The 24,245-nt window shown below is 33.3% G+C and overlaps 5 protein-coding genes across 7 annotated transcripts; 2 read left to right on the top strand and 3 right to left on the bottom strand.

Moving 5' to 3' along the window:
• Window positions 1-355: 355 nt before the first annotated feature.
• On the bottom strand, window positions 356-2,280 carry LOC105784107 (proliferating cell nuclear antigen). The gene is made up of 4 exons (XM_012609900.2): window positions 1,869-2,280; window positions 1,562-1,714; window positions 951-1,048; window positions 356-816 (listed from the first exon to the last, which is right to left on the bottom strand). The coding sequence occupies exons 1-4, from the start codon at window positions 2,185-2,187 to the stop codon at window positions 586-588; spliced, it is 801 nt and encodes a 266-aa protein (XP_012465354.1). The 5' UTR covers window positions 2,188-2,280; the 3' UTR covers window positions 356-585.
• Window positions 2,281-5,303: 3,023 nt separating this feature from the next.
• On the top strand, window positions 5,304-8,506 carry LOC105782376 (serine/arginine-rich splicing factor SR45a). The gene is made up of 6 exons (XM_012607069.2): window positions 5,304-5,463; window positions 6,394-6,497; window positions 6,609-6,729; window positions 6,870-7,019; window positions 7,423-7,486; window positions 7,562-8,506. Exons 2-6 carry the CDS (start codon window positions 6,394-6,396, stop codon window positions 8,371-8,373), a joined length of 1,251 nt encoding a protein of 416 aa, XP_012462523.1. The 5' UTR covers window positions 5,304-5,463; the 3' UTR covers window positions 8,374-8,506.
• Window positions 8,507-9,332: 826 nt separating this feature from the next.
• LOC105782375 (alpha-glucan phosphorylase, H isozyme) lies at window positions 9,333-15,511 on the bottom strand. The gene is made up of 16 exons (XM_012607065.2): window positions 15,343-15,511; window positions 15,051-15,253; window positions 14,762-14,941; window positions 14,350-14,526; window positions 14,178-14,263; window positions 13,653-13,842; window positions 13,299-13,391; window positions 12,523-12,707; window positions 12,286-12,403; window positions 12,089-12,217; window positions 11,779-11,997; window positions 11,477-11,680; window positions 10,893-11,051; window positions 10,193-10,456; window positions 9,801-9,991; window positions 9,333-9,698 (listed from the first exon to the last, which is right to left on the bottom strand). The coding sequence occupies exons 2-16, from the start codon at window positions 15,240-15,242 to the stop codon at window positions 9,572-9,574; spliced, it is 2,514 nt and encodes an 837-aa protein (XP_012462519.1). The 5' UTR covers window positions 15,243-15,253; window positions 15,343-15,511; the 3' UTR covers window positions 9,333-9,571.
• A 2,032-nt stretch (window positions 15,512-17,543) lies between these two features.
• On the top strand, window positions 17,544-18,531 carry LOC105782962 (uncharacterized). The gene is made up of 2 exons (XM_012608087.2): window positions 17,544-17,699; window positions 17,814-18,531. The coding sequence occupies exons 1-2, from the start codon at window positions 17,666-17,668 to the stop codon at window positions 18,266-18,268; spliced, it is 489 nt and encodes a 162-aa protein (XP_012463541.1). The 5' UTR covers window positions 17,544-17,665; the 3' UTR covers window positions 18,269-18,531.
• On the bottom strand, window positions 18,514-22,944 carry LOC105782961 (uncharacterized). 3 transcript variants are annotated; one of them, XM_052626363.1, is made up of 10 exons: window positions 22,462-22,940; window positions 22,157-22,361; window positions 21,184-21,274; window positions 20,841-20,986; window positions 20,489-20,732; window positions 20,257-20,361; window positions 19,996-20,178; window positions 19,817-19,894; window positions 19,533-19,734; window positions 18,514-19,305 (listed from the first exon to the last, which is right to left on the bottom strand). In XM_052626363.1, the coding sequence occupies exons 1-10, from the start codon at window positions 22,610-22,612 to the stop codon at window positions 18,812-18,814; spliced, it is 1,899 nt and encodes a 632-aa protein (XP_052482323.1). In that variant the 5' UTR covers window positions 22,613-22,940; the 3' UTR covers window positions 18,514-18,811. The 3 variants fall into 3 exon arrangements, 2 of the variants coding, with proteins under 2 accessions (XP_052482323.1, XP_012463539.1); XM_012608085.2 differs by lacking the exon at window positions 19,817-19,894 and having other exon boundaries at window positions 22,462-22,937; XR_008192747.1 differs by lacking the exon at window positions 18,514-19,305 and having other exon boundaries at window positions 19,657-19,734; window positions 19,817-19,886; window positions 22,462-22,944.
• Between the last annotated feature and the right edge of the window lie 1,301 nt (window positions 22,945-24,245).

The following is a 24,245-nucleotide window of genomic DNA, read 5'->3' as shown; positions in this document are numbered from 1 at the left end:
TTGGTGAATTAGGTATTTTATAAAGACTGTTATGCTCGGTGAGAAAAATTAGAAGTTTATATGATCACCTTTTTCATTTTTTAAATTTAAGTTTTTATTTTATTTTAAATGATATTTTAAAGGTTTGATGTGATATGGAATAATTGAGACTCAAAAATGTAATCTAGACTCAAGAAATTAATTGGAACCAAATTGATAATTGAGTCATTGATTTTTATTTAACTAAATAATTTATATATTTTATCAAAAGAAAACAATAATTTTATTTTTATTATATTTTAATGATACCATTAATTATTTTCTAATCATAATAAAAATTATTGTTTATCTAAATAATTTATCTTAAATGCAACCATTAAAGAGAAACTATTAAGTTGCAATAGAAGTAAAGACAAACAAGATTAAAAAAATGCAACAAATAACTTATCATCCATCAAAATCCTAAACTACTTTATGTTCAGCTACAAACTTGAAACCCTAAAGTAGAAAACCCCCAATGAAAACCATTAATGGCATAAACATCAAATACCCATTTTCAGTGTACCAAGAAAACTAAATCCAACCCCAAATTTTTTTTTAATCAAGTTAACCTTTTGGGTTAGTCTCATCTTCATCCTCTTCAATCTTGGGTGCCAAGTAAAACCTAATATGACCCATTTCAGCTATCTTGTACTCAACCACAACTGGCAATTCCGAAGATAAGCTAATCGTCACCGTACTCGACAATGGAGTTGCTTTTGTAAATGAATTCATGTACCTCAATGCAAATGTCAATGAAACGGGCTCGTTCATCTCTATGATAGTCGCTTCTTCAGGCTGTAAAAGCATTAATTCCAGAAAAACCAACTTACGTTATATTTTAGAAATAGGCATAACATTTTACAAAATAACTACATTCAAGCAGATCACAGTGCTGAAAAAATTATAGGCCTACAGGGCAAAGAACATACTTTGTCTACCGTGGTATTTTGCCTGAGAACGATATTAGCAGTTCCGATATCACCTCTTGTGGAAAATTTCACACCTTCCTTGGTTACAGAGATAACAACTGCAGATCACATCAAACAGATACTTAACCTTAGAAACAAGCACATGAAACTATGATCAAGCAAGGATTCAAAACTGCAATGGCATCACAATTATTATGGTAACAAAAATAATTAGAGAAGTCAAGCTAGTTTTGAGTTGAATTAATTTGAATTGGATCAATTCATGATCATCTAGGTTCAAGATAATTCAAGTTTGGGCCATTTCAAATCGTAATTCAACTTTATTTCAAGTACTCTAAGTTTGAGCTCAAAGCCTTTAGATCAAGTCATTACATCACTTCATTTAAGTTAATTCAAGTTCAAACCAATTTCAATCTCAAATTGAGAATTTTTTGAATTTGGGTCAATTCAAACTTTGTTATAGTCAAATTAGATTGTATCAGGTTAAAATTTTGGATAGCTCTAAACCTGATGAATATTACCACGATCAATTTCATTCATGAATATCAATAGCAAAAACAAAATAACACACACACACATATATATTAAAGCTAAAGGTTTCAGTAGGGTACCAGTATCACCAATGCTAGCAAGATCTTTACAAATCCTAGCAAACTCAGCTGAAGGCATCCTCACAATAGATTGATACTCTGCCTCTGGAATCCCAAGGTGTTCACTATCAATATCCATCAGCTTCATCTCAAAATCCGATATCTTGTCTTGTGCTTTAATCCATCCATCAATACACACAAAAATTAACGTCAGTTCACCTTTATATTGACAAAAAAAACTACCAAATCTTTTAAGAAACATCAAAACCCTTTACAATTTATACATATTCCATTAAATCCCAAAAAATACCCAAAATAAAACACTTACTGGGACTTTCGAACATGAAAGTAACAGTATCACTGCCATCATCAGCCTTGATTGTGATGATATCATCATTACCAGCACATTTCATCATCTTAGACATGTTATTGAGATTCATCCCCATGGAAAGGTTCCTATCGCAACGATAGTGCTCGAAACCTTCCGATCTGAGCAGCAGAGCCACCAAAGCCACGTGGCTTGAATCCATGGCTTGCAATGAGAATCCGGTCGCCGAACAGTCAAAGTTCGCATCGTTGACCAAGTCCTTAATCGCTTCCAATACTTTCTTCAGAAGCGAACCTTGAACTAGCCTAAGCTCTAGCATTTTTGGGGTTTTCTTTCTTTTTTCCTTTTTTTCCCTTCGATTGAAGCACAGAGATTGGCAATTTTGGGGTTAGGGTTTTATAGATAAAAAAGCTGGGAAGATTTGAATCGTGATGGAATTCAATTAGCGGGAAAGGGAAGTGTTTTGGTTCCCGCCAATGACACTTTAGCAAAATGGAGACGCGGGGAAAGGATTAGGTGGTTTTGTTTGTAGAGTCTTTGTCATGCAACTTATACGATACTGGTATATGTAAATTATTCGAGTTCTCGATAATTTTGAATTTTATTCAATAATAATTGGGCTGAATTTGAGCAATTCGAATTATTGATCGAAATTAAATTCGAGCATCATAATGCTCGATCTAAACTACTTGTGCGTCTAGTTGAGCTTTTTTTTTAATATATTTTTATATTATGAAATTACATGTTTACTCTTATTTTATAGAAATCAGTTTAATTATGAATGAGGCTGATCCCAACTGTGGATGAGCCTTTTTGAGCTCAAGTTTAAGTATGAAATTTAGTACACGGGCTTAATTAACCTCGAGTTTAAGTAGCTTGATTATGTTTCGAGTCGAGCTTGAACCTGGTATTGAACCATAAATTTCGAGTCAAGCTTAAGCTTGCTACTATTCAGACTAGGCTCAATTCAGTTACACCTCTATAGACAATTCAACTTAAATTAAATATTAATATTTAATGCCCAAACTTAACTTAGCCCGATTTACATGAAGTTTAAATTATACAAATGCCACAAGATAACATTTTGTTAGGCCAACATCGTTAAATTTAGAGACTAAAGACAAAAATAAATTTTAAGTGCCAAAATAAGCCAAAAAATTAAATACAAAATAATAAATTACTATAATTCAGGGTCAATTTGTAAAATAATAATATTAAGATTGAAATATGCTGATAGTCCTTAGACCAAAATTAAAATTTGGTTCATCTACTTTTCTTATTTAGAAATTTCAGTCTAATCGTTAACATTGTTAGTATTTTTCGTCAAATTTTATCAGTTTGGCATGTTCATTAGACTACCCTCATATGACATTACATGATATTAGCAATAAAATAAATATGTTAAGTTGACAATTTTGAAAGAAATTACAAACAACAATAATAATTGGACTAGGATTATTAAATTGAAAAATAAAAGAAAATTGAATTTTTAATTTTTAAAGTGTAGCGGCTAAATCTCGAATTTTGGATAAGCACAATGACTACTAACATATAATAATAATAATAGTAATAATAATAATAATTAGGGGTGAGACTTCAATCGAATCGAATGAAAAATTTTCGAATTAATTGAATTCACGAGTCCTATTTTATCATCCTAGTTCAGATTGAAAAATTTTCAAATCGAGTTTGAGTGAAATGAAATTTGAGATGAGTCAGATCAAGTGAAATTAAAAAAATTAAACATGTCAAATAAAAATATTATTACAGTATAGCTAAATCTGTGTTAGAGCACGTAAATTTGAAATTATATATATTTTTTTCAAAGCAAAATAAAAAAATACTTGAATATGATAAATTTGAAACCATTAATTAGTTCTCAAAAAATTATTTTAGAAAATTTTCTAAAATTTTTATTTTTATTTATATTTTTAAAATTTTGATTTTTATAAATATTTTGAATTTTTAAAATGATTTTGATTTTTTTTTTTGTTAAGAGAGATAGATTGCTTATTTTTAAAATTAGCAATGACCAAAAAGGTATTTACACTAATCAGTCATTCGAATTTTTCAAGTTATTCGATTTGTGAAATTCAACTCGACTCGAACTCGAAACTTGAATCGAATTATTCAAATTGACTCAAATAATTTAAATAATTCAATTCAATTAGCCTAAAATTCAAAATTATTTTCAAAATTTTCAAATCAAATCGCCTCTTATATCAATAATACATAATGGTTTTGATTAATTGGAATCCTCCAAGTGTTAGTTCATTTATTGCCTAGCGTTCCCTTCACGTAACGCATCCCATTCTCCCCTTTATTTCTTCCAGTAATTCCCAGTCTTCTCCACACACTTCTTGATAAAAGTTTAAATCCATCTTTTAGAGCTAAATCGAACAAGATTAAGACGTTTTTAGTTCATCTATATTTATTTTATTTTATGTAAATTGTAATTTTAATCCTTATAATCTTATTTAAAAAAAATTTAATCCATATACTTTTTAAATTATTCAATTTTGGCCTCCATATTTTTTTGAATTTTGAAAATTCATCCCTAACACAAGCAAAACAGTTAAACCAATTCCGTTAATTTTCGTTGTTAGCCTTGTATAGTGTAAGTTGTGGATTTAATCCATATTCTCTAATTTGTTCATTATTAGTCCCTATTCATTTTAAATTTTAAAATTTCATTCCTAACTCCAACAACAATCATTGAAATCATTAGCTGATTTTTTTCACAAGTAATATTTAGAAATAGCAAGCTAACATAATATTACATATGCGGTAAATGACAAAACTTAATAGGCAAAACTACCATGGAAGCACTTTTACTATGAATTAGATTGCATTTTGTCCCTTACTAAAAAATTGGACAAATTAATCTTTATACATTATATTAAAGAGCAAGCTGGTCATTCTATCAAAAATTTCATCTATTTATACTATTAAAAATTAGTTTCTGTATGTTACCATAAAGTACACGTGGCATACCACAGTAACCGTCTGGTTATCGTCAGTAACACTAATTATTAACAGTAAAAATTGATTAACTTTTAACAGATAAAACCAAATTGCTCTTCAATTAACTTACAAATATTAATTTGTCAAATTTTTGAATAAAAAAATAAAATACAATCTAACTTTTAGTACAGTGCCTTATGATACATTTACTACTTCAATGAATTAAATGGCTAACATTTAGTCAGTCATAACGAAATTTCAAAATTCGAAAAAAAATTAAAAATGATCCAATTAAAATATAAAGGTTAAATCCATAAATTACATATAATACAAAGACTAATAGTATATTTTAATCCATTCTGACTCACTCGTACAGGTGTCGTTACTAAACTGAATGACCAAAAAGCCTACGGCCCACGGACTTGAAGGGGAAAGATTCGTCCGAATTTTAATGCACTCCTCACGTCCGTATCTCCAGAAACTTCTTTAGTGCGCCTTTTCACCATTTATATATAATTCGTTTTTGCCATTTTTTAATTCCATTAAAAAAGGAAATCGTTGCATAAACCAAGCAAAGGTGGGATTCAAAATACTCGATTCTTCAATCGTTTAATTCTTCATTTGTTCAAAGGTAATTAATTCATCGATTTTAAATTTTAATTATTTTATTGCTTTGTTATTTAATCATTTATATATACATACTCGTAATTCGATCCGTAATTCTTGGTAGGGGATTAGTTTTATTTTTAATTATTGTAATGTAAATCATGTGTGTTGAATTTGATAATTGGCTTTGTTTATGATGATGAATAGGCTTGGCTCTAAATATAAATCCATTAGCTTAATTGCTTATAGGAGGATTAGCTGTTTATTTGATTTTTTAATTAATAACAAATTTTATGAAAAAAATGAAAATTTCAATTGAAAGTTGAATACAATAAGCAGAAACAATTTGTAAATAAATTTTTTTATCTGTCGCTGATGAAGTTTTTAGATCAAGAGCCTTATACATTAGCATCTTTTCTATTTTAACAAGGGAAGCAATTCCGAAGGATTCTGTAGATTTTAAATTTTATTTTACCGTTATCCCGATATACATCGTGCATGGGTATCGGGTGCGAGTTCATCATGAAAAATGATTTTAATTAAAATGGGTTCGAATTGTTATTGTTCTTTTAGGAAAATGATAATATGATATAGTATTATTTTGCACTGGAAATACTTTTAAATATAACTACATTATGCACTTAGGCCTTGTATTAAAAATAAATAAATAAACTAATATTTCCAGTGATTTAGTTTTTAAGCACGTTAGATAATACATGACTAAATCTAAATGATAGAAATCTTTTCAATGAAAAAGTTTAGAAAATAATAAGTAGATAAGGATGTAGGTTTTTTTCAATTTATTTTATTTTATTTCATTTAATACTTTTAAAATTTTGAAAATTACATTTATCAAAACCGTCAAAAAAATTATCCCTTAATTTTAAGAAATATACCAAACAAATTTTATAATTTTAATTCAGTACTGAGCTGTATATTTTGTTCATATTTCCAGATGTCGTACTCTAAGAGGTCAAGGTATTCAAGTTCTCCTTCCCCGAACAAGCGATACACCCGGTCTGTGTCGAGATCCTTGTCGAGCTCAAGGAGTCGGTCCCGGTATTGTTATTTTTTCTAGTACTGCCTTTTTTGCTGTTTATTGTGTTTATATTTGTGTTGCAAAAGTTTGATATATATGTTTTCCCCTATTGTTCTTTTTCCGATTTGTAGGAGTAAGAGTAGGAGTGCTGAAAGTGATGTTGAAAATCCCGGGAATAGTTTGTATGTTACTGGCTTGTCACCTCGGATCACCAAGAGAGAGTTGGAGAAGCATTTTGCAAGCGAGGGAAATGTATGGATGAATGCAACTTTTGTTTCATGTATTGTTAAATTGTTATGTTTGAACTCTATGAACTTATGTTTGTTTGAATGACTTCTGTAATATCACGTTTGCATGTATGGTTAAGTGATAATCTTGTTTCAATTACATAGGTGATCGATGTTCACCTTGTGGTTGATCCAAGGACAAGGGACTCTCGCGGATTTGGGTTTGTTACGATGGCTACCAACAAAGAAGCTGACTGTTGCATCAAGTACTTGGACGGTTCTGTTCTTGAGGGACGTGTCATTACAGTTGAGAAGGTAAAAGTTTTCTTGTGTTGATTATAGCCTGCTTCGATAATTATTTTGTTTTTGCTCCGTCAAATATTGCATAACGATTATATGAACGGTCGGTTTCTAAGAGTTCTTGAAAGTTGTTTTGCTTCTTTCCACTTGAAGTTTTTTGTGGCAGCAGCAGGTTTAGCTGTGTGAAGCAGCTCTTCAACAAATTCCAAAAGTAAATCAAACACAACATCAAGAATCAGACTTTTAGGGTTGTATGCCCAGAATTTCTCTCTTTATTTAGCTTTACGTCTCCCTGTCTTTGTTTTGATTTACAGTTTCATACTTATTCCGGAAAAAACCTAGCTGTCTTTCAGCTCGTTTTGTTTGTGGGCAGTTAGGTGATTTTAGAATCTTATGTTTCGAGTTCTGTTTATTGCAGGCTAGGAGGCGGAGGGGGAGAACCCCTACACCGGGAAGGTATTTGGGGTTGAAAACTATTCGTGGTATGGTTCCTTCCTATCGATTTTGTATTCAAGCCAACCAGAAAATGTGTTAATACTATTTTTCTCTGCATACAGAGCGTCATCGTTCGCCGAGTTACTCACCCTGTCGATCTCCTAGCTATTCTCCTTATTCAAGCAGCCGAAGCCCGTCATCTTGTTATTCATCTGATAGGAGTAGGAGTAGGAGTAGGAGCAGGTCTTACTCCCCCCAGTATAGGTCTTATTCACGTGCTCATTCCCAGTATAGTAGATCACCTGATGACCGCTATTATAGAAAGAATTATCGTTACTGTTCCTACTCTCCTGAAGATCGATACTATCGAAGGCGTGATCAGTCCTACTCTCCTTATGATTGTTATTATCATAGACGGGACCGTTCTTACTCTCCTGATGATAGATACTATAGAAGGCGTGATAGGTTTTACTCTCCCGATGATCGTTACCACTGCAGACGGGATCGTTCTTACTCTCCTGAGGATCGATACTATAGAAGGCGGGACCGTTCTTACTCACCTGATGATCGGTACTATAGAATGTCACGTGATAGGTCATATTCGCTATATAACTCTAGATATAGAAGACTCCGTTATCGTTCTGCTTCTCGAAGCCTTACACCTCCTCGATCAAGGAGAGCTTCAAGGAGAAGCTGCTCATATAGTGTCAGCCCTAAGCGAAGTACCAGTTTGAGGAGGAGCTACTCACGCAGCACTTCCTCAGAAGGGAGGAGGTCAAGGAGCTACTCGCGAAGCGTTTCTCCACCACCTAGGAGAAGTTTGAGGAGTCTGAGGCAGGAAGGTTCTAACAAAAGCTACTCTAGAAGAAGTGGAAGTCCAGCTCTGAGATCTATATCTAGGTCGGTTTCTCCTAGATCGGATTCTTCATCTTGAAAAATGTCAGGATTTAGATGCTACTTTTACTATGAATGCACTATAATACTAGTAGTTTCAGGAGTTGTTGTTTACCTTGTTAATGGCCATGTGCCCTAGGCTACTTTCTATAAATCTAGTACATCTTATGAAACCGACCTTTCTTTTTTTAAATAATGTTCAATATTGGTTTTAGACGTAGTTTTGAACATTGATACTACCGATGACAGCATAGTGATTGGTAAGGAAACTGAACAAATTAAAATTAGTATCAAACTTAATGCATGTTTTAAGCGGGTTGATCACAAATTATAATTTTTAATCTTTAAGTTGACATTATCAAATGTCAACACTGTCAAAGTCATCCAAAATAATTAAATAAATATCAAATAGTTTTTTATGAATCTAATATCTATTAAAATGATACTGATATTCAAAGTATCTAAAGCGGGATTTAAATTTAAAGAAGAAGGTGGAGCAAAGTATATGAAAATAATAAAAATAATAAAAATATTTAAATTGTAGCAACCGACGAAGGTAGAGTAACAGCGCTAATTGTAGGATAGCGGTGCACTTAACAATATTTACGTGCTTGTCTTACTTTGCGCTATGCTCACAAACTGTGATAAGAGCATGGCTCAATTGAATATTATTATCTGAGCTTAAGCTTAAGCTTAACTTAAAATCAAATCAAACTATTTAGGTTGACTCAACGAAGTTCGCTTACACGATTAGTATACTTAGACGTATACTTTTTTTCCGGGTACAACTGAATCAGACTCGTAAACTATTTGATACATAATCTCGGATCATTTAATAGTTCAAATTGCTCAAACTCAACTCGAAAATAATAAGATCAAATTCAAATTTTTTTTCAGGTCGAATTTAATCAGCTTACAATCTTATCTCATTTAACCCCTAAGCATATATGTATACACGGATTAGGCATATATATACATATATATCTTTCAAGGAGTGAATTCTGCTTACTAAAATTAAAATTTTAATACTGTACTAAAGTTCCACAAACTAGTAAAGGCAATTCAGTAAAACACGTTACTTTGTTTATTACATTTAAAGGTGAAATCGAGATGCAGGGTTTCTCGCTTATTTTTTGTTTTTGCTAAAGACATATGGTTTTGGAATGCAAATCCTATTACTCATTCTTATATATATATATGCTTTTCATTATCATAAAACTAGAGAGATTGGGTCGGAATTACGGCACTTGGCATTCCTCGATATTCCAAATTTCCTTAGCGTACTGGGCTATAGTCCGATCGCTACTGAACTTGCCGCTGCCAGCAGTGCTTAGTATAGACATCTTTAGCCACTTCTTGCGATCCCTGAAGGAGCAATAATAATACATATAACGTTTTAGTAAACATGTTATTATCGTTCATGTAAGTTGGGACATTCAGATTTAAAAAGTAAAGTTTAGGACTTACTTGTAAGCTTCATCTACTCGGGCTTGAGCATCCATGTAATCTGGGAAATCATGACCGACGAGGAAATAATCACCTCGACCATAACCCGAGTTACCTTCTAGAGAATCGAGAAGTGGATTGTAGTCGTAACTTCCGAATGCCCCACTTCTTATGAACTGCTTGGCCTCTTCAAACCGAGGATCGGGTTTGAACTGTTGGGTGAGTTAGAAATAACATTAACCAATGGTAAAAAAACAATTAAACAAATTCAGTATCTCAAAGGAAGCTGCACTTTACATAATTAACAGGACTAGCCATATTGATTTTAATGGCACCAATCACTGAGGCTGCTAATTTCAGTTGAAGGCAACGACTCTAAGTTCACAAATTGCAATAATAAATTGAGTTCTTACCAATCCGTTCTCTCTGTCCTTCCGCAACTGAGGGACTTCATCAGCTCTTGCACCGAAAAGGAAGAAATTCTCCTCCCCTATTTCCTCGCGGATTTCAACATTAGCTCCATCAAGTGTTCCTATTATGAGGCAGCCATTTAGAGCAAATTTCATGTTGCTCGTCCCACTAGCCTCCATGCCTGCAGTACTAATATGCTGGGAAAGCTCGCTTCCAGGAATAAGCATTTCAGCTACAGACACATTGTAGTTTGGAACAAATACGACCTGAAAATTTCCGATTAGTACAGAACATAATGTTTTGTCGGATGAACCCGACATAGTTTGAAGACATTTACCAAATATTCTGCCCAGTGGTAAAAATTTAAGAACATTATATAAGGAATATCATACAATTGAAGCCTTAGACTTAAGGAATTAAATACCAATTAAGCAACTGTAACTGCACCAATGCTTCAACCTTATCATCAGATATATCAAAGTTATCAAAATTTCATGTGTAAACTTTCTATTTCCATTTCAAGTGAGTTAACTTACGTCAATTCCACTGGTTGCTTTGCTAAATAACAATGCATATGATATGAAAGTATTATGTAGGACAACGGGTTTCTGATCGAGAAAAACAGGAAAAAGGACTTTCAAACCTACAACAATAAAAGATCTCAAAAAGCCGAAAGTACCGAGTCAAAAATAATTAATTTACCTTCAAATAGCTATTGACTTCAGGATCATTGTTGACTACTGCACCAACATCATTCACCAATTTGACTATACGTTTAGCATTTGTATATGTGGCAAATGCTTTCCCTCCAATCATAATGGTCCGGGAAGTAGTATTTTTCCGCAGCTCAGGACTCATCTCCTACCATAAATTAGTTTCATGAAAATAAATCAGAGCAAATTATTTGATGACCGACTTTGACTTGATATAAACATTAAAGAACCAAAAAATCAAATATCTAAATCAATGTGATGAATGAAAAGGTACATATGAAAGCTCATAGGGGGTGAAGCAATTCATTTGGAGTTCTTAAGTAGGTAGGTTTAATCTTAAGTTGTTTTAGCTGCATGGTTTGATTAATATAAAACCGTGATGTTAAAAACGGCATTCAGATTGAAAGATTATGCACACACACAACAGCAATAACAGTTAAAATACCGATAATAATGATGATGATTTTCAAATTTGGTAGAGAAAAAGTATTATACTGGTTGAAAATGAAATGCCAGTACACAGAACTCCATTAAGCAAACAAATTGCCAAGAACAATCAGTATGATTTGATACCTTTAACTTCTTGTACCTATAGATCGCACCCAAAATGTTCAGCAGCTGTCTCTTGTATTCATGAATACGCTTAACTTGTATGTCGAATAAACTGTTTGGATCGATACTTACTCCTGTTACACGCAATATGTATTGCGCCAAACGTTGTTTGTTAGCCATCTTAGCAGATGCCCATTCATCTTGAAAATCTGCATTATCAGCAAACTGTTGGAGAAGCATAAGTTCAGTATGCAACATTACTGCAATTATAGTTTTGAAAGAATAAAAGAAAGCATACTCCAGAGAATTATTCTGATACATACTTCTCGAAGACCAGAAAGCAGGTCAAGATTGGTCACCCATTGGTCAGTTTTTAACCACTTGGTGATTATGTTACTGAGCTCTGGACTGCAAAACCGAAGCCATCGACGAGGAGTAATTCCATTAGTCTTGTTTTGGAACTTGGTTGGCCATATAGAAACGTAATCTGCAAACAACTCAGCCTTTAAGATGTCACTGTGCAGCTGGGCTACACCATTCACCTGAAAAGAGGTCAACAGAACAAGCTCAAAAGTAGTGCTTTTCGCTACAATTTTACGAGCCTCGATGATTTTTGTAGAATGATTTACTTACCGTATGTGCAGATACCACACATAAGTTCGCCATCCTCACAACAGGTTTTTGGGGATTATGATCCAAGACTCGCATGGTAGGAAGCTTATGCTCAAGGTCAGGACGGGTGGCATTTATCATTGCAAGAAACTGAAAAAAACTTAAACTTTGCAATTAGAAGACTCTAACAAATAGAAAGTAAAAGACAAGCGAATTACCCTTTTGTCAATTTCTTCTATGATTTCCATGTGGCGAGGAAGAAGCTTCCACATTACTGGTTGTGACCACTTCTCAAGTGCTTCGGGAAGGACAGTATGATTGGTATATGCAATTGTCCTGGTTCAGTTATTTACATTTAATAATGTCAAAAAAAGAAAGAAGAAAACAATGGCAATACATGCCATAAAGCAACATGGGCTACTATAAAACCCTCTTAGAAAAATAGAACTAGGCACCTTGTTGTTACATCCCAAGCCTCATCCCACCCAAGTCTTTCATCATCCATTAACAAGCGCATCAGTTCAGGAATTGCAAGCGTAGGATGAGTATCATTCAGTTGTACAGCTACCTTGCTGGGAAATTCAGACCATTTCCATGAGCCCTTTCCACTTCTTCTCTCCTTGAATCTGAGAATAATGTCCTGTAACAATCCAACATTGAGATTTGAGACCAATATGATAAATTTTAGCAGGAAAATCAAACAACCATGACACTGTTGAATTGGGAGAAAATTATGTAATTATAAATATAACTATCATTGGAATTGTCACTACCACTTAAAATGGAATTGATGAAAACTGAAAATTGGATTGGCATTCTTCATTGCAGAAAAGATGTGTGCTTTTGTCTATAAAATTCAAATACACTTAAAACTTGCAGATTTGAACAGAAAACTCTACATGGAACGATGGTCAAGATTATTCTTGAATACAGATCATTTCATACTTAGCATGCAGTAGTTTTTACGTGCAATAGATCTCTATCATATATTATTTAAAATTGTTCCTTCTCTTTCAAAAGGTAAATTGTACAAAAGTAAATAGACTTTGGGGTAAAGAACATGGGACAATTTCCCTTTTTATGCAACCAACCCATGAAAGAAATAATGGCAAGTCCACAAGCATATAACAATGCACTACGCAAAAGGAGGCCAGTAACAAGAAAAAATGTAATAGAAGAATGAAAGAACCAGGAATCTTATAGAAGGGAAGCAATAACGGAATCAACTAACCTGCAATGATGCACTGCAGAGGAAAAATTGTTGTTTCAGACGTAAAAGCTTCCCATCTTCAGTAGCATCTCCAGGATACAGAACAGCACATATCTGCATGTGAAAAGTTCATAGACCATAAGTGCCAAGAAACATGCAGTGAGATAGGTACATGAAATGTAGACAAAATTTTTCAGAAGCTTATATATGCTATTCAACTAAATAAATTCAGAAGCTTGGAGATTAATATCATTTCGTGCCCAGAAACCAACAATTTCATTAATCAAAATTATCTTTCATAATTAACATAGTTGGTTCGTTCTGCAATTTGAAGGCTTTCAAGACCAGCTTCTCATTAATGGTATTGATAATCACCTGTTGAGCTCTTGAATGAAGCTGTGCAGCAGATTCATATTGTCCATCATTAAACTGAAAAAGATTGAAATCCTCAGCACGACCTTTTGCTTCCCAGAGGCGAAGGCTTATTGTATTCTTGGTTTTATATCCTGGAATTGGAACATCATAAGCCAGAGCTTGCACTACCTCTCCTCCAACCCATTTTCGACTGCAATGCATTTAAATCATATAACATAAATTAAGAAATTCATATCTATATAGAAATAGAAGCAGTTAGAAATGACATTCAGACCAGAAAACATCAGCATAATACAATACTAAGCCTTCTAGTTGTTTCCTTTGCTACTTGCTTTTGCTCCCAAAAGCTGAACGGAAAAGTGCATTGGAAACAACCATGATAATGAGGAGTTAAGAACTAAAATTGATCATTTTCTAATTGAAAACGAACTAATTAACTTTGCCACTTTTGAGTAAGTTTAAAACAAATACCAGCAAAAAAATCAACCAAAAAGGGCATATTATGCCTTTGATTATAACACTTACGACCCATCTGGATTAATCTCAATACTTCCAAAGAATCTGACAGGAAACACTATATCATGCCTAACAACCTCCCAGGGACTAAACTTCTGCAAAAATTCCCAATCAAAACAGAAAATCAGTGTATATTCCAGGGACTATGCTGCAACTTCAAGGTGGAATAAGCTGAACCAACCTCAAGCCAATCTTCCGCAATTTCCTCTTGTCCTTGTTTTGTTATCAGCTGTTTGAAAAGCCCATATTTGTACCTTAAACCATATCCCCAAGCAGGCAAATTCAACGTTGCCATAGAATCGAGAAAACAAGAAGCAAGCCTTCCCAAACCACCATTTCCAAGTGCAGCATCTTTCTCCTACAAAACTTTTAGTCATCAAATTAATGCACATTCAAAACTAGGAATTCAAAAAAAGAAAAAAAAAATGGCGGTGCTACAACAAAATAGGCTTCTATCAATTATCCTCGCATAAATTATTTGATATGAAAATAACATCATGCATCTTATTAGTAAAAGAAATCACAAATACAGCTACAAATTAAAATAAGAAGTAATTAAACCAAAAAAAAAATTTAAAGGATTTACGAATTACCTGCTCAGCAATCTCTTCGAGTTCATGTCCTAACTTATTCAAAGCCTCAGCGTAAGCATTTTGAATGTCAAGATTCCCAATCGCATTAGTTAAAGCTCGTCCTTGAAGATATTCCATTGATAAGTAATAAGTTTGTTTCGGATCAACTTTATGATAGTGAAGGAAAGTTTCATTCCATTGCTTCACACACACACACACACAAAAAAAACTTCCATAATCAGCTAACAAACTTTTACACATAAACCGAATCAAAGACGCAAAACAAAAAAACAACGAAACCGTTAAATACCTTGACGAGACGGTCGCGAACACTCTCAGCCGTAGCGAAGAAAGCTTGTTCTGGTTCAAACTTGAACGGCGAGAAATGAGGACTGAACTGCGCGTGGTAATTGATATTCGATGCGATTTCCGATGGCTGTTCGCTTAACGGATTCGCAACCGCCGGTACTTTCTCCGTCGCAGATTTACCGTTTTCCGCCATTATTTCCAAATCTGCTTAACAAAAACAACAATAATACACTGAAAAAAGCCAAAAAATTGAGTGAACGTAAAAGAGTGTAGTGTATCAACTGGCAACTCACTGTCAAAATCTTTTTTTATGTACTTTTTCGAATCGAAAGTTCCAAAAATTTAACAAAGCAAGTGGCAAAATGAAGATATTTTTTTTGAGGGAATATGCGAAAGAACTGAGATATTTTTGAAGCAAAAAAATTAGATTTTTGAAAAAGAAAAAGAAAATGAAATCAAAGAGAAAATGAGGATGGTTTTGAAAGAAAGGAAAAGAAAAGAAATATCGGAGAGATTTTGGAAAAAAAAAGAGAGTTTGTTTGTTTTCGTTTTTTGGTTTGGAGATGACGTGGACAAAGCCATGTTCGCTAGCTTGGAAAGGCGGGGACACGTGGCGGGATTTAAGGGAAAGCGCGCTCAACGAGATACTTAACTGACGGATCTGAGAATAGAATGGGCCAACATCACGGATTTCATGTCTTTTCTTGAATATTTTCTAGATTAATTGGGATAAAAAATATTTTATTATTATTTTACTTTACTAAATATTTATATTTATACTACTTATAAAATAGATGACTAAATTAATATCACAATTAACCGAACACTTAATTAAAAATGGATAAAATTTTATGCATAAAATTATTAAACTTCCAGTTATTCAAAGTTATAAAATTTTAAAAATTTTCATTTAAATTAGTGTTAAACAACTTATAAACATAAATATTTTTATATATTAAAAGTTTAATTTCATCTAATATTTTCAAACTATAACTTTTTGTTTTAAATTAGGGTCTGTTTGATTGACGGAATTGATTTTCCGGAAAATCGTTTCCAACTTTTCCAGCGTTTGATTGGCGGAAAACATTTTCCATTTGGAAAATGAACTCCAAAACAAGGGAAAATGGGTTACATTTTAGGGAAAATGTCTTACCCTTTCAATTTCTGTAAGACATTTTCCGTGCTCTTCTCTCTATCGCCTCCTTCATTCCTTCATTTTCGGTAAAAAATTGCTTCTGTTTATCGATTTTCCAGTAACTTGTTTTTTAATTATTCAATACTTATTCTTTTAACACAATTACAAATAATTTATTTGATATTAGTTTTTTTTAATTTATAACGATTAATATTGTAGCTTAACAATTGAGTATTATTATAAACAAATCATTGCAATATATGTAAAAATAATTTAATATATAAAATTTATTAATATATATTAATATATGTAAAACAACTTTTTGAAAAATATTTTCAAAAATCGCATAGCAGAGAAAATATTTTCCAAGAAATCATTTTACGAAAAAGTAAAACATTTTCCGAAATCATTTTACGGAAAATATTTTACTGGCAATCAAACAGACCCTTAATCTCTAAACTTTAAAACGATATAATTGGATTTTGAAAATATCAATTTTTATCGTTAGATTCTCGGTTAGTTTGGACATTAAATAACAATGCAAAAATGACACGACTCGTAGATCAAATTTGATGATTTGAGACTTAATTTTTGAAATTTAAGGATCAAATTAAAATATGGATAAATTTCATTTAAAGTCAATAAATTATTAGTAAGTTTATATTTTAGTATTTAATTTTAAAAAGTTACAAAATGATCACTGAACTATTCAAAAGTCTTCATTTAAGTCACTGTTGTTAAGTTTCTCTTTCTTTTCTTTTTTAAAATTTGGTTAGTGAGCTCCAAATGTTAATTCGACGACTGGTATGATGAATCAACACCCATCAACGAGTAAAAGAACATATCTTAAATCCAAGCTGATTTGAAGATTAGTGGAGATAGGAGAAAAAATTATTTGAATTTTGGTTTGTAGATTATGACGTTCAAAGTTGTTTCATAAAAAAAATAAACGATAGAAGAGAAGGGGGGAACTAGAGCTTTCGATTGGTGCCGGTGATGCAAACAGCGAAGGCTATACAACAACGATTTTAGTAGCCTAGTGACTTAAATGAAAATTTTCAAATAGTTTAATAATAATTTTATATCTTTTTGAAGTTGAAAGACCAAAATGTAAACTTCCTAATAGTTTAGGGACCTTGACTGTAGTTTACCCTTAAAATAAATTTGATAGCTTGGGGATATTCGATGGAATTAACCCGATACAAGTGTTGAGAACCTCATCGTTGTAGTCGTCTCGTGTAAATGCTATTAATCTCATAAAATGACCCAATTATCCCTTCTTTTATCCAGAAGTACTGAATTATGCTCGTAAATTTGACAAAAGTGTAGGGATAAATTTGGTAAATTAAAAAACTGTTCAATCTTCTAATATGATCTTATTATCACCTTGAACTATTAGACAAAGTTAAACTTTCTCCGATCATAATTATCATACAATAAGACTCAAATTATTTCTCGATCGTTGGATTGGGTTTCAAACAATGGTTCGTAAACGGTATCAAGAAGCCAAAACAGGTAAATCTCAATGACGAATATTAAATAAATTCATTCAATTTTCACCTCAATTGATTGTATTCAACCTGTTCGATGAAATGCCTAAACGAAACTACTTTTTCTCAAAAATCCCAGGTTTCCAATTGTTAAAATCAATAGACGCAGACAAGTATCTAAAAAAGATAGGATTAGGCAAAGAAGATCATTACTTTTGGAAGCAAGTCGGGAAGGCATTGCTATGCACCTACACGCTCTTTGGCGTCGCATGGCTTTACAACGAAACGTCGCCGCTAGGGTGGTGGACGTTGAAGCCTAGACCAAAAGAAGAAAGGGAATTAGCCCATTTATATGAGCGGCGAGAGTTTCCGTACCCCGGTGATGCTGAGGCCATGGAAGAGTTCGTTGCTAAGGGAGGCATGATCGGAACTACGATTGGGCCGAAAGGGATAATAGAAACCGATAAAGATTCGGTTAATTATCAGAAAGAGATGCAGAACAAGAAATTCGAACAGGAAGCGATGAAGCTTTGGGTTAGGATGAGGAATGAAGTTATTTCAGAGCTTCAAGAGAAAGGGTATGATGTTGAGTGAGTGATTTTTTCAGCTATGGTGATTATATTGTTAAGGGTCAAATTTCGTTATTAGTCCTTATTATGAATAAGTTGTGGATTGTGGATTTAATTTTTGTACTTCTCAGTTAGTCTTTGTTTTTATGTGTTAATTATCCTTTGGTGTAATTGATACCCCTTCATGTATGATGCAATTGAACCAAGCTCAAAAGCTCGAGTTAGACTTGAAATCGTGTTTGAAGCTTGAGCTAAATTTGAGATCATATATATTATTAATTTTCATAACATATGTTTATTCATAGCAATGCCTAACATAAATTACAAACCATCATTGTTCACAGCACCTTTTACAAACAGAGCTTTTCTTGACCACAACCACCAATGGCAAGCTAGACCTTATTTCATACATTCAAACAAGGGATGGTAATAAAACTGATCCATGTTACTTGAGCTCTGATATAAATATCGGGTTTGCACCTAAACGGTAGGGTTCTAATGACAATGTCATTGAGCACACTCATTTACATGCATTATACAAAAGATGTATAAATAGAGTACAAGTTGCTTACTCTTGAGGTTTCTTCTCCTTATTGTATGTCAATCCAAACCCTAAGGGAAACAAAGGGTCATATGAATTTTGTCCGGGATTCATTGGAAGCTGGTCGTTGCTTCTAAACCATGTCATTGGTAATCGACCCTCAAATTCAAAATCTCCGAATACAACATCCGTGACTCCCCTCCCTTCAGTTCCAGGCAACCAAGCAGCGATGAAAGCATCAACTTTTTCCAAAACCTGAGGTTCTAAAACCAAGGGTCTTCCGGATATCAAGATTGCCAATGTGGGGATTTTGTCAGCAACAGAACTGATTATATCACTCCCATTAAAGGGGATTACAAGCTCTTTGTTGTCGCCTAAGGTTTCGGCATAAGGTGGTTCACCTACAACTACAATGGCAAAAGAGTACTGCCCTGCTAAGGTGTTTGTTGAGGGGTATTCATCATAGATCACCTCTGTTTCGTCTCCTGCAGATTCTCTAATGGCATCCAAGATGGTGGTGCCTAAAATATAAAAGAAAACCCATCAATCCAAATGCCTACACGAACTCAGGAATAAGTCCCATCTCTCTCGTTGCAGCAAAGTTATTGGTTATTAGATGTCTATGCATGCATTTTGTTGATAAATGGTATGGTTTTATAAATAAGTGATCGGTTAATTGGCTTTCAAAAACAATAGAGAAGCGAAAAAACAGATAAGAAGAAAGAAAACTCGATATAAATCCACTTACCAATTGTTATTCTACCACTGCCTCCAAACCAGGTACTGGTCCAACCACCGCACTGGTACCCGAGATTGTCAGCATGTGAGCCAGCAACAAGAATTCTTTTAGCAGTTCGGTCTAATGGAAGAAACGGATTTTCAGGGTTCTTTCCGTTTTTTAATAGAACCAAGGATTTGCGAACTGCTTCACGAGCTAGTTCCCTGTGTAGCTGCAGGAAAATCAGAATATCAGGACCATCCTTTCTCCAGTATAAAATCAACAAGGACTTTGGTTGCCTTTGAAACATTTACCTGATAAAAAGTAGCAAACATGTTTCTCCTAACAAGCAAACATACCAAGTCTCGGAAACTCGGCTGCTTACTGTTGAACTAATCGCAATAAATTATTGGAAAAATGTTGGAAAAAAAATTTCCTTCAAAAGCATGTTCCAAAAGTTCAGTTATCAGATGCTAAATTCTGCAATATTTACCTTGCAGCCAACTATATCCAGCAGAGATCTATCGGAGAAGGGATATTCGAAAAGACCGGCAACAAATTTCACTCTCAATATTCGTTCAACGGCGTCATCTATCCTGGACATCAGTACTTCCCCAGATTCAACCAGAAACGTCAAATCATCCATGAACTGTTTATATCTGAGAGGCACCATTACCTGCACATTTTCTCAATCAAGGAATGAAGATATGAACAAAAGAAAGATTTATTGTAGAATTCAAGAAACATTCTATACCATGTCAACACCAGCATTAACAGCAGTAGAAATACAATAACAATAGTTTGAGCCTCGAGGTTCAGTGAGTCGATCGAGTGCTTCCCAGTCGGAAATTACAAAACCCTGAACAGAACATTCCCCCGAAGTTACATATGCTACATAAAGCATTGGATGGAATGCCTTGCTATAATAGGCACTTCACAGTACACCTATAGGCCATTTCGGATGAAAAGAATATGGGGATCCAAACCTTGAAACCTAGTTTATCTTTTAGAATTTCTGTCAAGAGGAAATGATCAGCATGAAGTTGACGTCCATTCCAACTGGAATATGATGCCATAATGGTGGAAACCCCCTGAGAAATACAGTCCAGATATGGTGCCATATGGATGCTCTCTAAATCATCATATGATAATATGGTATTCCCTTCATTTATACCCTTTTCAGTGCCTCCATCTCCAACAAAATGCTTCGCACATGCAATGACATTGTTTCTGGAATCAAGCAAACTTGATGATGAGAGATTGAAACAAGTTTCTAACGAGGTATACCTGTATATGGTTGTTGATAGTTGATACAGAATCCAACATGAATATATCTACCTGCCAGCTACAAAAGGGTAGCCTTTCGGGTAGTCCGCCGGTGGTTTTCCCTGCAAACCTGTAATAATGGAAGTCATTTTTCGAACAATGTTGGTGTCTTCACTATAACACTCAAAACATCTTCCCCATCTGGGATCCCTGCATACCTGTGATAATACACTAATGTCTCAAAATCTATATAATAGAAAATTTTATAATATATAAAAAAGATCTTAAACATGATTATGACATGAACACAACATGGACGTACGAATTATCAGGTCTAGTATCTCGGTAATTATTTGACTTGGTACAACACGGTAGAATCAAAGCACATTTGGCTAATTATTTTTACAGTACTTACAGCTACGCAGGGAGCAAAGTCATAGTGAATGCCAGTTGCCCTAACTTCAAGAGCAGTTGCAGCCCCAATTCTTTGAGCCAAATCTGCATCTCTATCATATGCATATAATTTTCAATAATTAGAAGATACAACTACTGTATTTGAAATGATACTCCCATGAATCTTTTACTGTAAAAAGTTGGATGAGGAAATGGAGAAGACTACATACAAGAGTTATGTTACTCTGCCTCTTCATTTTGCTTAAAATATTCATATCCACACATAATTAGACATGGATACGCGTTAAGATCCTTTAAAAACATAGAAAATTTTAAGCATATTTGTGTTTGACACACTTATATCCAGCACTTGCCTCTGATTTTTAGCAACATAATACAAGAGTGCCTAGTTCTAGTCCAATTCCCTTTTTCCCCCTTTCTTAATACCTAGAAAAAAAAAATGAGCATCCTTGTGCTCAACACATACCTATATCCGGCACTTGCCCCAAAGGAGCACCCCTTATTATAGGGGGAAACTTAGAAAAAAGAGCACACCTATGTTGAACATATACATCTAGCACTCGCACTTGAGATCAAGCAACACAAGGCTTTTGGGTAATTTCAACGAAATGTTTAAAAACACGAGATTATCACGGGCAAGAGGAAATCCATTGATTTGCACAACACTGCACTTTGGGGTCCAATTCTCGTGTGCGCGAGTCCATCCTCTCAACTGACTCTATATTATAAGCAAAAGTCTAAAGTTTTAGAATAAGTGAGGTGGGATAAGTTCTTTTGAAACATCACTTATTTTTAACACCTAGTACCAGTCAAAAACTCTCTATATATATTTTTTTCTCTCTAATGGACATGATGTAATATAGGGGAAAATTAAGATCACAATATTCATTTATTTTCCTTCATCAACATTGGCATTGATCAAAGAAATATTAGAAATTACCATAAAAAGACTTAAAATCAAAGAAGAAACAAACCTAGTAGCTCCAAGTCCAACATTGTGAGGAAATATAGTGGCACCATAAACACTATTGTTACCATGAACTGCATCAATCCCATAAATAAGCGGTATCCCAAGCCGAGACTCAAGTGCTGCCTGCTGGAACTTATCCACCATATCAGCCCAATCAGCCGGCAATGCTTTCTGAAATGGCACACTTCCACCAGCACTCAGTATACTACCTGCCAAAAATTTAAGGCTAATCAGTGTTCTCTAGTTCTCAAAAATTATCAACAGACTGTTCGAGAAAATGCCTAAAAGAGGAAAAAAAAATTAAGGTACCGATGGAAAAGCTTTTGAGATCAGCAGGAGTGGCGACACTTCGCTCTATTTGGGTCATTTGACCGATCTTTTCTTGTAGAGTCATTCGAGAAAGAAGGTCTTTGACTCGATCCTCTATGGGTGCATTTGGGTTCTTGTAAGTGCAATCCATTGACCAAATTTGAATTGAACAGAGAAAATCTGAAGGAAAAAGAAAAAGAAAATTCGAGCTCAACCCAGAATTTTAATTCGATTAAATCTCACTTCTAAAATTCAAGTTTTGATTCGAAATGATAATCAAATTGTTCGTAGCTCTTCTAATAGCTTGTTCCCTTAAGTAAACCCGACAAAAACAAAAATGGACAAATCAATACTTAATCCATGAGTTGACAACTTAGATTATTTAAAATCTTAAAAGATTTCAAACGATAATTGTGACATAAAAATTTAATACTAATATAGATAGAAAAAAAAACCCCAAAGGCCAGGAAAGAAGTCATCAAATTCAGGAACTAAATAAGGATAAAACCAGATTTAAAGTTTAGGGATAAGCTAAAATTGTAGTTTTGATAAAATATTTTGGGCCAATTTTAAATTGAAAAAAATCTTAAAAGCAAATTGTTTAATAATATTTTGTGTAAAAATATTTATTAGAAGTAATACTAAACACACCTAACATCAAAATGTCATATATCATACTTAAATTATTAATTAGAGCTTAAACTTAGTAACTCTCTCTCATATTGGGCTTAAACTTTTTCTTCTTTAAATTAGTCCTTAAACTTGATAATTATTATCATATTAAGACCTAAATTAGACAATTATTCTCACGTTAAAGCTTAAATTTAACAATTATTCTCGCATTGAAACTTGAACGGTAAAGTTTTAGAAGAAATATCATAAACTAACTTAAAAAAAAATCAGACTAAATGCAAAAGCAATTACCAGTTTAAAGATTAAGGGTCTGTTTGATTGACGGATTTGATTTTCCGGAAAATCATTTCTAACTTTTCCAACGTTTGATTGCCGAAAAACATTTTCCATTTGGAAAATGAACTCCAAAACAAAGGAAAATGGGTTACATTTTAGGGAAAATGTCTTACCCTTTCAATTTCCGTAAGACATTTTCCGTGCTCTCCTCTTTATCGCCTCCTTCATTCATTCCTTCATTTTCGGTGAAAAGCGCTTACATTATCGATTTTCCAAGAACTTATTTTTTAATTATTCAATACTTGTTTTTTTAACATAATTACAAATAATTTATTTGATATTAGTTTTTTTCAATTTATAACGATTAATATTGTATCTTAATAATTGAGTATTATTATAAATAAATAATTGCAATATATGTAAAAATAATTTAAAATATAAAAATTTATTAATATATATTAATATATGTAAAAACAACTTTTCCGAAAAATATTTTCAGAAAATCTGCCAAACAGCAGAAAATATTTTCTAGTAAATTATTTTACAGAAAAGTAAAATATTTTTCAGAAATTATTTTACGGAAAATATTTTACTGGCAATCAAATAGACCCTAATTTGACAAAAAAATTAACCTCAATATAAAAAAGAACCGAAGTGATTGCCAAGATAAAATCGAAAAAGTGATTGAATCCAAACATGTGGTTACTAATCAGCAACGAGCATGTGGTGTGAGCTCACCATCCAACCCACTCATTCCACGTGTTATATATCAGAAAATTGATTTTGCACTTTCAAAAACATTTTGATTTAGTCCCCTACTTATCAAATTTGAAAATAAAATCCAATTGTTAACCTCGATACAATTAGGGATGTAA

This window comes from Gossypium raimondii, chromosome 13 (genome assembly GCF_025698545.1).
Source record: "Gossypium raimondii isolate GPD5lz chromosome 13, ASM2569854v1, whole genome shotgun sequence".
In the NCBI taxonomy this organism is placed as follows: Eukaryota; Viridiplantae; Streptophyta; class Magnoliopsida; order Malvales; family Malvaceae; genus Gossypium; species Gossypium raimondii.
Note: the sequence above shows the minus strand (reverse complement) of the source record. Positions and strands in the feature narration are given on the sequence as shown.

Bases quoted from the DNA above. Each gene is read 5' to 3' on its own strand.
- LOC105782962 (XM_012608087.2), top strand. From the start codon at position 17,666: ATGGTTCGTAAACGGTATCAAGAAGCCAAAACAG. The intron at 17,700-17,813 runs GTAAATCTCAAT...CAAAAATCCCAG, and splicing joins GTATCAAGAAGCCAAAACAG to GTTTCCAATTGTTAAAATCA.
- LOC105784107 (XM_012609900.2), bottom strand. From the start codon at position 2,187: ATGCTAGAGCTTAGGCTAGTTCAAGGTTCGCTTCTGAAGAAAGTATTG. The intron at 1,715-1,868 runs GTAAGTGTTTTA...GATGGATTAAAG, and splicing joins TTTCATGTTCGAAAGTCCCA to CACAAGACAAGATATCGGAT. The intron at 1,049-1,561 runs GTACCCTACTGA...TGTGATCTGCAG, and splicing joins TGCTAGCATTGGTGATACTG to TTGTTATCTCTGTAACCAAG.
- LOC105782375 (XM_012607065.2), bottom strand. From the start codon at position 15,242: ATGGCGGAAAACGGTAAATCTGCGACGGAGAAAGTACCGGCGGTTGCG. The intron at 13,843-14,177 runs GTAAGTGTTATA...AATGCATTGCAG, and splicing joins GAGATTAATCCAGATGGGTC to TCGAAAATGGGTTGGAGGAG. The intron at 12,218-12,285 runs GTAATTCGCTTG...AGTTTTTTTCAG, and splicing joins TAGAAGAAATTGACAAAAGG to TTTCTTGCAATGATAAATGC.
- LOC105782376 (XM_012607069.2), top strand. From the start codon at position 6,394: ATGTCGTACTCTAAGAGGTCAAGGTATTCAAGTTCTCCTTCCCCGAAC. The intron at 6,498-6,608 runs GTATTGTTATTT...TCCGATTTGTAG, and splicing joins AGCTCAAGGAGTCGGTCCCG to GAGTAAGAGTAGGAGTGCTG. The intron at 6,730-6,869 runs GTATGGATGAAT...TCAATTACATAG, and splicing joins ATTTTGCAAGCGAGGGAAAT to GTGATCGATGTTCACCTTGT.
- LOC105782961 (XM_052626363.1), bottom strand. From the start codon at position 22,612: ATGGATTGCACTTACAAGAACCCAAATGCACCCATAGAGGATCGAGTC. The intron at 20,733-20,840 runs GTAGATATATTC...GCTTGATTCCAG, and splicing joins TACCCTTTTGTAGCTGGCAG to AAACAATGTCATTGCATGTG. The intron at 19,735-19,816 runs GTAAATGTTTCA...ATTTTCCTGCAG, and splicing joins TGTTTGCTACTTTTTATCAG to CTACACAGGGAACTAGCTCG.